This window comes from Grammomys surdaster, unplaced genomic scaffold, assembly GCF_004785775.1.
Source record: "Grammomys surdaster isolate TR1022 unplaced genomic scaffold, NIH_TR_1.0 131, whole genome shotgun sequence".
Classification (NCBI taxonomy): Eukaryota; Metazoa; Chordata; class Mammalia; order Rodentia; family Muridae; genus Grammomys; species Grammomys surdaster.
In genome coordinates, this window is record NW_021604589.1 from 8,276,909 (window position 1) to 8,289,038 (window position 12,130).

At 37.7% G+C, this 12,130-nt stretch overlaps 1 protein-coding gene across 1 annotated transcript in view; it reads right to left on the reverse strand.

Moving 5' to 3' along the window:
* Window positions 1–12,130, reverse strand: part of Wwc3 (WWC family member 3) — a 107,318-nt gene that overhangs the window by 45,072 nt on the left and 50,116 nt on the right. Inside the window, exons 4-5 of the mRNA XM_028761823.1 lie at window positions 9,203–9,279; window positions 7,643–7,722 (exon numbers count right to left, since the gene is read on the reverse strand). Of these exons, the coding sequence (XP_028617656.1) occupies window positions 7,643–7,722; window positions 9,203–9,279 (157 nt within the window). The remainder of the gene's footprint in view (window positions 1–7,642; window positions 7,723–9,202; window positions 9,280–12,130) is intronic.

The following is a 12,130-nucleotide window of genomic DNA, read 5'->3' on the forward strand; positions in this document are numbered from 1 at the left end:
CTTGTAGAGAATCTGGGTTCAGTTCCCACTACTCTTATATGGCAGTTTATAACTGTCTGTAACTCTAGTTTCAGGAGATCTAGTGTTCTCTTCTGGACTCCCTGGATACTACGCACACACATGGTACACATACATACAAGCAGGTAAAACATTCATAAAGTAACAATAACTATTAATAAGTGAAAACAATTATATGACAATTTCAAAAACTAAAAGCCTCTGAGAAACTATTATCAAAACAATTGCATATTATTACAAAATATCCTAAGTACTATGATATAAAGAGTATCCAAAAATAATTCAATATATCAAGTACCTAGTAGATGACAGTATCATGCTGCATGCTTTATACTGGGCATACATTTAAGCCATGAACATATCTATAAGATGAGCATAATCCTCTTGGACTTTATAATGAAGAAGTTGGAGTTTGGAGCAATTAACTAAGTGTCTAGATGACAAGTTAATGTGTGGCAAGCAAGGATTTAATACTCACCCATATACTCACTAGTTTTGAAGCTTGCACAGAATCACAGAGTAAGGTGATACCCCTCCTGTGCAGTCACACCATCACTGAGTGGTCAAAGTGGGCCCAAATGGATTTTTACAAGCAAATACTTCACAGAGCTTAAATTGCTTCCATTTTGCAGTCACAATCAATTGTTAGCTAACAAAAACTTCATTGCAAAGGGGATTTCTTTTCTCACTTCTGTAAAATTTTCTTATCTAAGACTTCCCTCTAATTTTAAAAAATTCCAGGCAGAGGACAGTGGCTCTAATCTGTAATCCCTCTACTGAGAAAACTAAGACAGTAGGATCATCCTCCTGTCTTAAAATTCAAGAATGGACTACATAGTAAGTTTTAGGTCATCCTGAGATATAGAGTGAACCCTGGTCTCCAAAAATAAATGTTTATAGAAATTCTGGTCAAATTCAGATGATCATCTTTTATAAAATATTAGTATGTCCTATTTCATAAAGAAATTCATAGATATCTGCCAAAGAACTGTCTTTTTTTTAGCTTTATTATTAAGAGTGCAAATCAGTGTTTATGAACTACATTTCTACTAATAGAAACGTGATCACTTCTCAGAAATAATAAAATGTAGGACTAAGAAAATCATAAGTTCTTATTCAGTGTAGAAAAAAAAAACCAGGACAAGGACTCAACAATCTTTAGTTTTCCATACTCTATGTTTTGTACATAGCTTTAGGATATTGAATACCTTGCTGAAGTCTACACAGCCTGTAAAAAGTTAATCAGAAGGCCAGAGAAGGCTCATTTTATTACTACTCATCCTCCTCATCACTAGATTAACCATATATTCACAGCCAAGGCCTACTATGTGAAATCTGAAGACTACAGCCAAATCCTCTTTATAGTGTTTTCAAGAAATTGAAGAAAAAAGGGAAGAAAAGATACCAGACAGAGACATTTAATAGATGTTTACCATCAACTTTATATCATGTTGCCCTAAGGGTTCCATTTTTGGTGATCAATTGAAGTGTCAGTAGAATTCACTAGCAGCAGAAGAATAAAGACTAACACCTTAAACTATCATCTTGGAGAAAAGAGCTGTCAGTCCTCTAGAGCTACTCCATGTTAATACTGAAGAATAAAACACAAAAGAATAAATATTTTTGTTACGACCACTACATTTTACATTGGTAGTTCTAGAAAAGCACTTGAATGCATCTGGCAGCTTGCTAGCAACAGCAGGTCCTCGGTGGAATGCTTAGTCTGTCCCATCACTGGGAAAAATACTCTTTTTATTTCCACCTCGTTTCTGTGCATTTTACTGATATTTCAGTACTGCCTGATGGGGATTGCACAGGCTGCACCTTATATTGGTGTTAGAAGGATACTGTTAATGGAACACTATTCTAGTTGTGCACAATTCCAATTTTCCTGAACTGCTAAATCCTCAGACAGAAAGTGTTAACTCTCTTATCTAGTAATGCCCCAGTTTGATATCAAATATTCATAAGTGTCCAGTCACTCTTATTTAAAGAAACAAATAGGTGTGACTCTATCTATCCTACCTTAACTGGGAAGTTATTTTAATCAATTGTAAGGTTGGGAGGATCACAGAGTGGCAGGAATGAATCTAGTAGAAACTGGTTGTTGGATTGCTTAGTGGACATTCCTTTTAGTAATATGAATAGCAGGCATAAGTAACAAAAGTTCTTAAAACACAGGATTCAAAAGAAAAATATAACTGAAGGAGAGTTCATGAAGGAGAGGAGAAGGAAATGACTGAGCAGTTAATAAGAAGATAACCAGGCCAATATACAGATCCCCCTGAGACCCTAGCAGACCAGGAAAACTTGTTGACTCTACTAAAAGCAAGTGTCCCAGGCACACAGGGTAAGAGGGCTGGCATGTATAAGTGAGAAAGAATCTAAAGGGAAATGAAGTTAGTCCAGGAAGCTAACTCATGATGTCTAGTTAATATTTTAGGGGAGAAAGAAGAGCACCTGAGAGTCATAAGCTAAGGAGACATTTAAAAGGAATTTCTGTGGCTACTCATAAGAATCATGAATCACAATAGTGGGTCAACTCTGCAAGTGATCAGAGTAGCATCTGTGAGAGTGACTGAGTGCCAGGTATGGAAATATCACACCATAAACAACAGATGTGGTAACAAGGGGGTCAGGGTAGCATTCTGGCCATCACATCAGTGTTAGGCATTACACTGTTAGGCAGATAAAGGCTTTAATGGGAGAAACACGGGGAAAGGCCATGTTAAATGAGCGGGCTTCTTGGCCAGGACAGCTCAGATTCTAGCACAAGGTTCACTTCAGATCTCCAAACAGGGGACTACCAAGGGGACTTTGCCCATACCTATGGGCATGCCCAGCCCATTCTTGTGTTTTGTTCATTCGAGAAACTCTTCAGTTTTTGTCTCCTATTTGCCTCTGGACACTAGTAATGAGTCACATTAAGGTAATTTTCAAGTTAAGTTTCAAAAACTTGTGGGCAAGTGAGCCCAGTGATCTTTCACTTAAAAAGTCACATAAGACTTTTTCCAGGATAAATGATGTTTCTATTTTCTGAAGACTTTTGCAGAGGGTCCTGAGAAAAATGCAAGTGAATAATTCCCTTAGATGCTCTCTCTCATTCACCAACGAGATAGGCAAAAATGCCACGCCATAGCTCGTCAACACATTCTGTTGGCAAAGCCAAGGAAAATAGAAATGTTCATATCAAGTGGCAAGAAAACAAAATCATGCAGCTGCTGTAGGAAAAATTGACAGTGTCCAATATATAACAAATACATTTGCCTTACGACCAACCATACCACCTTTCAGGTACTTCTCCTGAAAAATACAGATGTACAAGAAGAGGCAGAAAGCTTATGGAAAATACTGTCCGTGGCTGTAGCAAGCCACCAGGAAAACTGTAGTACATATAAATTCTTCTCCTGAGAAAATCAATTTTCAAAAACACAAGAGGAGGAGAAGCACATGTGAAGAGATTTAACAGATGCACCAAACAAATGTACTCATTGGAATCTGGAGGCAAACAATGAGGAAACAGGAAAGCACACTGCTGATTGGGTGGCTAGTTAGTGAGATATTCGCACTTAAATTACATTCCAAAAAAGTCTACAGCTTTAGGAAAAAAGACTTATCAGTTAAATGTGATTTGGGGATTTGTTGCAATAAGAACTTAGGGAATGAGACAGGGCTACATATTTGCCAAGACTATTCACTGAGGGGTTAAAATAGGGAGAGGGCTGTAGGAGACTTTCTTTCTACTTTTATTTATCTTCTATCACTGAAAGCTTGCATCTCTCTCATATATATACATATATATACACATACATATATATACACATACATATATATATACACATACATATATGTACACATACATATATATATATACACATACATATATATGTAACTTTATTATTAATCCAGAGACTATATCTAAGGTCAGCTCCCCTCCACAAATATTTGCAGCATATATAGATTTCTTTTTAATACAAAAGGTTCTTTTTCCCTCCCTTGGATCCAAGCATAATGATGGATTTCATCAGAGCCAGGAAATTCACCAAGATAAACAAGTCAAGTTTAAAATGTTATAAGAGGCCAAACTCCTGTTGAGGTGCTCTGCAGTTTCTGGGAAGCAAGAAGAGCAGATGATTTCTGAAGGAAAACCTAAGACTGCTGCTTTAAACTGTGTTAGTAATTAAAACAAGCAAACAAACAAAACAAACAAATAAGCTTCACATTTATGTACAATAGCCCATGTGCTATATGAACTTAGAATCAGGATTTCAAGGTGACAGTGGGATGATTTTTTTACACAAAAATTCTCAATGAACAATACTAATATGCACATTTGATACAAACATAGATGACCAATCCTCAATAGCAGAAAATTAATTAGGCTATATAAATCTCATAGCCTGTGGAATGAAAGGCAAGGCACCAGCTTGTATTTCACTTCCCAAGCATTTTAAGAGTGATTTAAGTGTCTCTGTTTTCTCTTTTTTTTTTCCTGAGAGGCTACATCACATAATACAGTAAACACATAGAGACAATGCAGATTTCAACAGAACAGTGACATGCTATTTAAGAAGAGCTCTCTCTGTAGAGCTTCTTCCTGGAAGACATTTGAAGCCTGGACTGTTGGTAGGGCTCAGAAATGAAATAAGCCCCTCAGGACCAAGGCTAGGTCCAGAATTTCCCCAGCTACTTCTTGACATCCTAGTGTAGGGTGGGTATCTTCATGAGGTCTAGCAGGCACAAGGAGCCTGCCCTTGGCAGGAAGTAAGTTTGCAATGACTACTCCCAAGTATGGAGTCTCGAAGCCAAACAGAAACTAACTAGAAACAACATCATAGCTCTCTCTTCTAGGATCCCAACTCATATTCCATGTCAGATACAGGCATGAAATTAAGCCTCTCTCCCTGTGCTCATTTTTACTGCAGCAAGAGAAATAGAGGCTATCTCCTATCCTTGAGCCACTTAGAGCTACACCACACTTATCATTTCCCAGCAAGGCCAAAGGAAAGTTCATTTTCCAGTTCGTAGCATATTTCAGGTTCTACATTATTCAATCTTAACTGGACACTACAAACTTTGTATTCAAACTGGGAAACAGGCTATCCATAATGGGCCAGGAGAACCACTGGGCACCAAGTACAGCAATCCTCACTAAAAGCCACAGCCTTCAGGGAAAAGCATGGTTTGGCTCCCCTGTGAGCCTCAGGGCTGCTGTACATTCTCAGATTCTTTCTGAACCCCACTCAATTTCCTCAAAACATTTGCAAGTAAAAAATGAAATGGACTGCAACTTTCAGCATACACAGAGCCCACCACGAAAATGTAAGATTATCCACCATCATAGAGCAAAACTACCAGGAGCAAAGGGCACTGGATGCATGAAATCAAACTCCTATTCAACTACATAGTCCAGGAAACTTCTAATAACCTATCAGATCCATTTATTGGTTTGCTTTTATTCCTTATTCATCCCTTTTAGCAGAATAGCCACAACACAAGGAAGCATCCTAGAAAGTGTTCAGTGATCTGAAGGCTCGATGAATGATGGGGGATGGGGTACGAAGATAAAGAGCCTGCATCAATATACTGGAGAACATTGTATAAAGTGGACCAAATGAGCAACAAAGCCAATAGCTGGGAAGTATAAGGTGACAATGCAACTTCCAACAGAGCAGTGTTGGAGAAGATACTTGATTTGCTTAAGACAAAAACTTTTAAAAGAAGAACAAAAAACAGCTCTGCTAGCTGATGAGCACGAATTAAAAGAATCTCAGATTGCAGAAGCAAAACAGGCAGACCACACAAACAGACTGCTCAATTCTAGTGAAGAACAAAGAGGGATAATGACTTTAAAGAGCTCAGATGGCATTATGCTGATTGGCTTATCAAAACCCACCTGCAGGGGGCATGCCTGTGTTTCTGAGAAAAGGCCATCTTTTAACATTCCTGGGAATTAAAGCCAGAGAAAGCCGGGCTTCCCCAGGCAAAACCTAACAAATCCTTTGTTTTGTGTCATCCCTGGCACCAAGATGACTTTAATATTATAAAAGGGTCAAATAAAACAGCCCTGAACCATGCCAATCCTGGCTGACTACAAAAGTCAGTCTTGGAATGGATAACTGGCTCACAAGTTAAAGTACTTGCTTGATAAGCAGCAAACATGAAGACCAGAATTTGGATCCCCAGAACCCAAATAATTATTAGGTGGGTGTGACAGTCTGCCTATGATTCTATTGTTCAGAAGATAGAGAGAGGAGTTCTGGCTTCCACTGAGAAACCCTATCTTAATAAGGTGGAAAGTGATGAAGACTCCCAAATGTCAGCCTCAGGCCTGCATGACATAAAGGTCCACACATACTCAAATATACATATATGAATATACCACAAACATGTGGAAAAGAAAAAATATTAGTCAATCTCTTTCAGGCCAACACCATTATCATCTGTAAAATACTGACTCTTGTTCACTTAATGTGCTTGGTTTAATACAGCTTACTAATTATAAAAAATTCCTCTTCAGGAGCTGGAGAGATGGCTCAGTGGTTAAGAGCACTGGCTACTCTTCCAGAGGTCCTGAGTTCAATTTCCAGCATCCACATGGTGGCTCATAACCATCTGTAATCTTATCTGATGCCCTCTTAACATGTGTCCGAATATAACTATAATGTACTCATATACATTAAATAAATAAATAATTCTTTTAAAAAAATTCCTCTTCAACCTGTTTGTAGTAATACAGTTCTAACTGCAAGGGTGTGAAAAGAAGGAAGTGCTGTAGATGACACCATCTAACAGTACTTTTTGTGATGTTGGGAATCTATAACATATGATATCCAATGTCTAGCTGTTAGTCCCAGGCTTATCAGTTGGAAGCATTTGACAAAATGTGGCTAAGTGGTTCTTTAGCTGTTGGTTACAACCTCTTTGGCAAACCTCAATCTCCAAAAATATTCACATTACAGTAACAAAAATTGTGAAGTAGCAATGAAACAATTTTATGGTTGAGAGTCACCACATGAGGAACTGTATTAAGGGGTCATAGCATTAGGAACGTTGAGAACCACTGGTCTTGACACATTTCAAGTCAGTCACAATGCTACTGACAGCTGGTGTGTAGAAATCAGGGATGCTACACAACTTCCTTGGTGTTTAGGATGGTCTACATCAAGAGTCATCCAGTCAAAAATATCACTATTGTCATGACAGAGAAAATATGTCCTACCTACATGTGACCACTGAGAACTTCAGGTGTGACTACTAACACTGAGGAACTAGATTGTAATTTCATTTCAATTAATTTTACAATTAAAAAATTAAAGGAAACCAATAAAATCCTGAGTTTAAAAGCAAACTGTCATGTGTGTCTTAAGTAGTACAGCTACAATAAAGTATGCATAAATGTAAAAAGAGGGTTTTATTTCCCAAGTATTTCCATTGAAAGAAACAAGGTATCTTCAAGAAAAGAAAGATTCTGATGTTCAAGATCTGAAAATAATAAGCATAAATAAAAGCATAAAAGGGGAAGTCTTGAAGCTTTTGAACCTGACATGTCCAAGCACCAAATGTGTCAGATAAATAAAAACATACATGAAAACTCCCCCATGAACATATGCAAGTAACTTACTCTTGTAGGGTCTCCACACCCTTTTCTTTGTATTGGAGCTCCTGCTTCATCTGGGCCAGCTCTCGTTTTAATCTGGAAAGCTAAAAACATTTTTTTCCAAATATAAGCCATGATAAAATATTTATACAAGTCATCCAAGTTCTTCCTTAGCATTCAACTGCACAGATCATCCACCCTACAGTATTCTAGGAAAACAACCTTACGTAGACTTAAAAATCCCCAATCCTGAGGAGTACTGTGACATAGTGTGTTATTGCAGTCATGAACTCATAAGAACTATAGTTATCTGTCACGACCTGTACAAAAACAAATCAGCCAAAACTCCAGTCTAGCTGGGGAAGATATTCTCTTACTGAGGAGTTCTTAGTAGTTAGCAGCTGAAAGGGAAGGGAAAAAAATAATCTTCTTTTGGGGACAGGGCCACTGGTAGGCTTCCCATATTCTCATAAATATCCTCATACCCACACACATGCAACACTAATTGGACATAGGCTATCAAAAAGAAAAGAATGAAGAGGAATGGAACATGAAGTTGAGAAAGGGACTTGTTTAGGGGGATAGGGAGTAGAGCTGGAAGAAGGAAATGGGTAACGGATACGATCATATATCATTATATATGAATGAAATTCTCCAAAGAATAATTTTTAACTCCCTAATCCTGACAGGTCATATGCAAGTAGGGAATGGTAAGTACTTACTTTTTGAGGGTAACAATGTACATATCACACAGCAAATAATATTGTTATTTCATTGTGAATCTTCTCTTGTACTTACTCTTCATAGATAGTATCAAGGATACTTGTAGCCTCTAACTACCTGAACCTCAATCCCCTGATAAGGTTCATTACACAGATTCTAAACCTATTTTACTTCTCATCAAACCACTGAGAAATAGGCCTATAAAACTTGTAAGTTCACAAAGATCCCCAGGTAGTTTTCTTTGCTGTGATCAATCTTCAGAACAAAACCACATAGCCTACTTTATGGAATTGCACACCAATAAAGAAGGCCTCATTATCAAGATGTTTCCTGAGCTTTGTCACAAAACAATACACGGGTACTCTCAATCAAGTGGACAAGGGTCTAAAAAATGAGACAAGGTTTTACTTAAGGAATATAGGTTTCATCAAGGAAGGATCAGAATCCTTTTGATTAATTGCTTCTATAGGAGCTGGCCCTTTGGGACTAGCAACCCAAGAAGAACAACTATCAAGGATGAAAAATGGTATCCTAATGAAACAGAGAAGCAGCCCTGTGATACCTGGCCCTGACATCATGCCATCTTCCCAAATGGTTGGATAGTCTACCTTAAGAAACATGCATAGATAGATCCTGGCTACTTTGTGTCTAATGAGAAATGGTTTTTAAAAAAAACATTTTTTTCTGCCAAGGCAAAACAAGTGAAAAATAAGGCAAAATGCAACAGTAATTCAGAAAATAAAAATTTTACCAGTGTCGTAGTGTCAGCTATACTGATGATCACAGAATGAATCATGATAAGTACTGTTACATAAAAATACATACAGTGCTTCTAGTTGTGGAACCCCTTCTTTTACTTACCCTATCCCGACGACTTGCTATTTCTGCTTTAATCTGGTGTGGATCATACTTTGTATTAGTTGAATATCCAGAGAAGGCTAAGGAAAGTGAAAATATTTTATTTTATATTAGCATCTTTAAAACAAATGGACAAAAGGAACTTCTGATTCATTATGTTAATAACTGATTTTCAGTCTGGGGTATATACATAGGCACTGACTCCTAAATAATTAACATTTCACAACTTCAATGGTTTTTGCATTGAGATTTACTAAATGATCACATAAGAAAACATAAGCTATAAGTAAATAAACTTTAATTCTACTAAAAATCTATGATGGATAAACCCTACATAGAATCAAGGGAGAAAAGATTATGATATAGAAAACTATTCTTTCTCTATTACTCTCTTCCCCATATAAACACACAGAAGTGCCTAATGGATAGGCTCATGTTAACTATTGTTATTCTCTATAACAATAAACAAAAGATTTATCTTTATTGTCTACACACTCCAGATGAATAATTGCTGACATGAGAAAGAAAACAAAAGAACACTAATATTTATATATTTGTATATATATATATATACACACACACAAAAAAAATTATAAGGCAGTTAGTTTTCTAGTTCTGACAAAATCTAGTTACTAAGTCTAGTTACCAGATTGAGGCAGTGTACCCACAAGTCACTTGTTCCCTGAAAACTGAAGTAAGATGTTCATACTTTGATCCTAGGTCTGTTTCGATGTCTGGCTAAAGTAAACCCATAGATTCTTAAACAGTGCCATACATGTGATTTAATGTTTTTTAAAGACATGATGTCATTAATACGGGGTGAATAAGCCACACAGATCCAGTTCTGCCCATTTCTGTCCTCACAAAGCTGCAAACCCTTCCTTCATCCCAGTGGCTGAGACAGACAGTAGCTGTTTCTCCTCACTCCCCATGCTCTCACCTCTCTACACTCTGTTTTTTTCCTTCTGTTTCTATCACCTTTGTTTATATAGCTGGCTTCTTGGTGGTTTGTACTATGATAACTTGATGTCTATTCTCTTTCTCAGTTCCATGGTCTTCATCTGTGAGTCAAGCTACCCAAGCATCTTTAGCCTCCTGTGATTTCAGTACCTATGACAGACATTTCCTCTTATAGTTAACTTAGATGCTTACAACTAGAATTTAATTCAAGATCCTTCCCTCACTTTATATTGGAAAGGACAGCTTAAAACCATCAAGTACCTTACACAGCAGAATTATTTAAAACTTCAATTAGAACCACATCCAAAGTTAATTTGAGCAGTTCAGAGCTCCTATTTTAAAAACAGCTCTATGGAAAATCTACTATTTAAGCCCCATTTAGTCAGAACTTCAAACAACTGAATATACTGGAAATAAGTATCTGGAAGAGTGCAATGTCTGCCAACTTTATCTCAAATTGTCTTATACTTAGAATTGTGATCTCTTAAGGACATGGAGAAAATCATTTTTATAACACAATTCTTAGCTGGGTGTGGTAGCTCACGCCTGTAATCCAGGATTTGGGAAACTGAGACAAGAGGACTGCTTTAAACAGAGGGCCGGAATTGGCTACAGAGTAAGACCCTGTCACAAACAAGAACAAAATCTACAATTCTTAGGCTAGGAACACAGATCATTCATAGAAATCTTTATAGCATGCACCAACCCCAAACACACTCCCCACACACCAGAATTCGATCTTAGATAAGAATGTCTTTCCAAATTCTACAACTTTCAGTGTTGCTCAATTCATGGATTTCATTTAAGATCAACAATGAATGTTGTGGCTCAAAAAATATTGTTTTTAAAGATTTAAAATTGTATATGTAAGAGTGTTTTGCCAGCATGTGCATCTGTATACCATGGATACATGTATACCATGCCTGGTGCCTGTGGAGCCAGAAGAGGGCATTAGATCCCATGGAAATGAAGTTTGTGAGCCACGATATGGGGGCTAGAAATCAAACCTGGGTCCTCCAGAACTGCAGCCAGTGCTCTTAGTTGCTGAGGCATCTCTCTAGCTCCTCAAATATTGTTCTTAACAGGCAAAAATCATTTATAGAGAATCTCTATATCAGGGTTGGGGAAACGGTTCAATGAGCAAAGCACTTTCTATGCAAATATCAAGACCTAAGTTTAAATCCCCAAAACTCACATGAAGCCAGTACACATCTCTAATCCCAATGTTACTACAACAAGATAAGAGGTGAAGACAGGAGAATTCCCAGAAGCTTTTGGGTATCCTGGCATACACGGATATGAAAGGACAAGACAGCTTGTCTCAAGGTGGAATGTAAAGACCAACATCTAAGCCCCGTAACCTCCACACACATACTGTGTATACCCATATTTTACCCACACCCCCATACATCCAATCTCCACATCAAGCATAACTTCCACACCTACACTTAAAGGCCCTCAGTTAAAGAGTTAAATGTAATATACAAATGAGACTAGGGGCTGTTAATCTTCGTCCTTACACTCATGTTAAATTTGTTAAGTCAGGAGGAACAACCCAACAGTCATCATCTGTGATCCTTCCCACTGAGGCTTGAAACTAACCACCCTAGCACTAAAATTCAACAACATTAAACTCCATGTTAAGAACTAATAACAACCAAGCTTGGAAGAAAGCTCTGTCCATAACGTACCTACCACAGAAGCTAAGTAAAATTTCAAGCACGGTGGGAGGTGTTTGTAATTCCACGGCTGAGATAGCTGAATCCCTGGGACTTGCTGGAAGTAAATAATAGTAAGAGCAATCTAAAGCCCCTGAAGAACAATACCTGAGGTCTGGTCTCCACATACATTTGCACTCAGATACTCATGTGATCTCTCACACATATGTGTACACACACACACACACACACACACACACAGAGAGAGAGAGAGAGAGAGAGAGAGAGAGAGAGAGAGAGAGAGAGAGAGAGA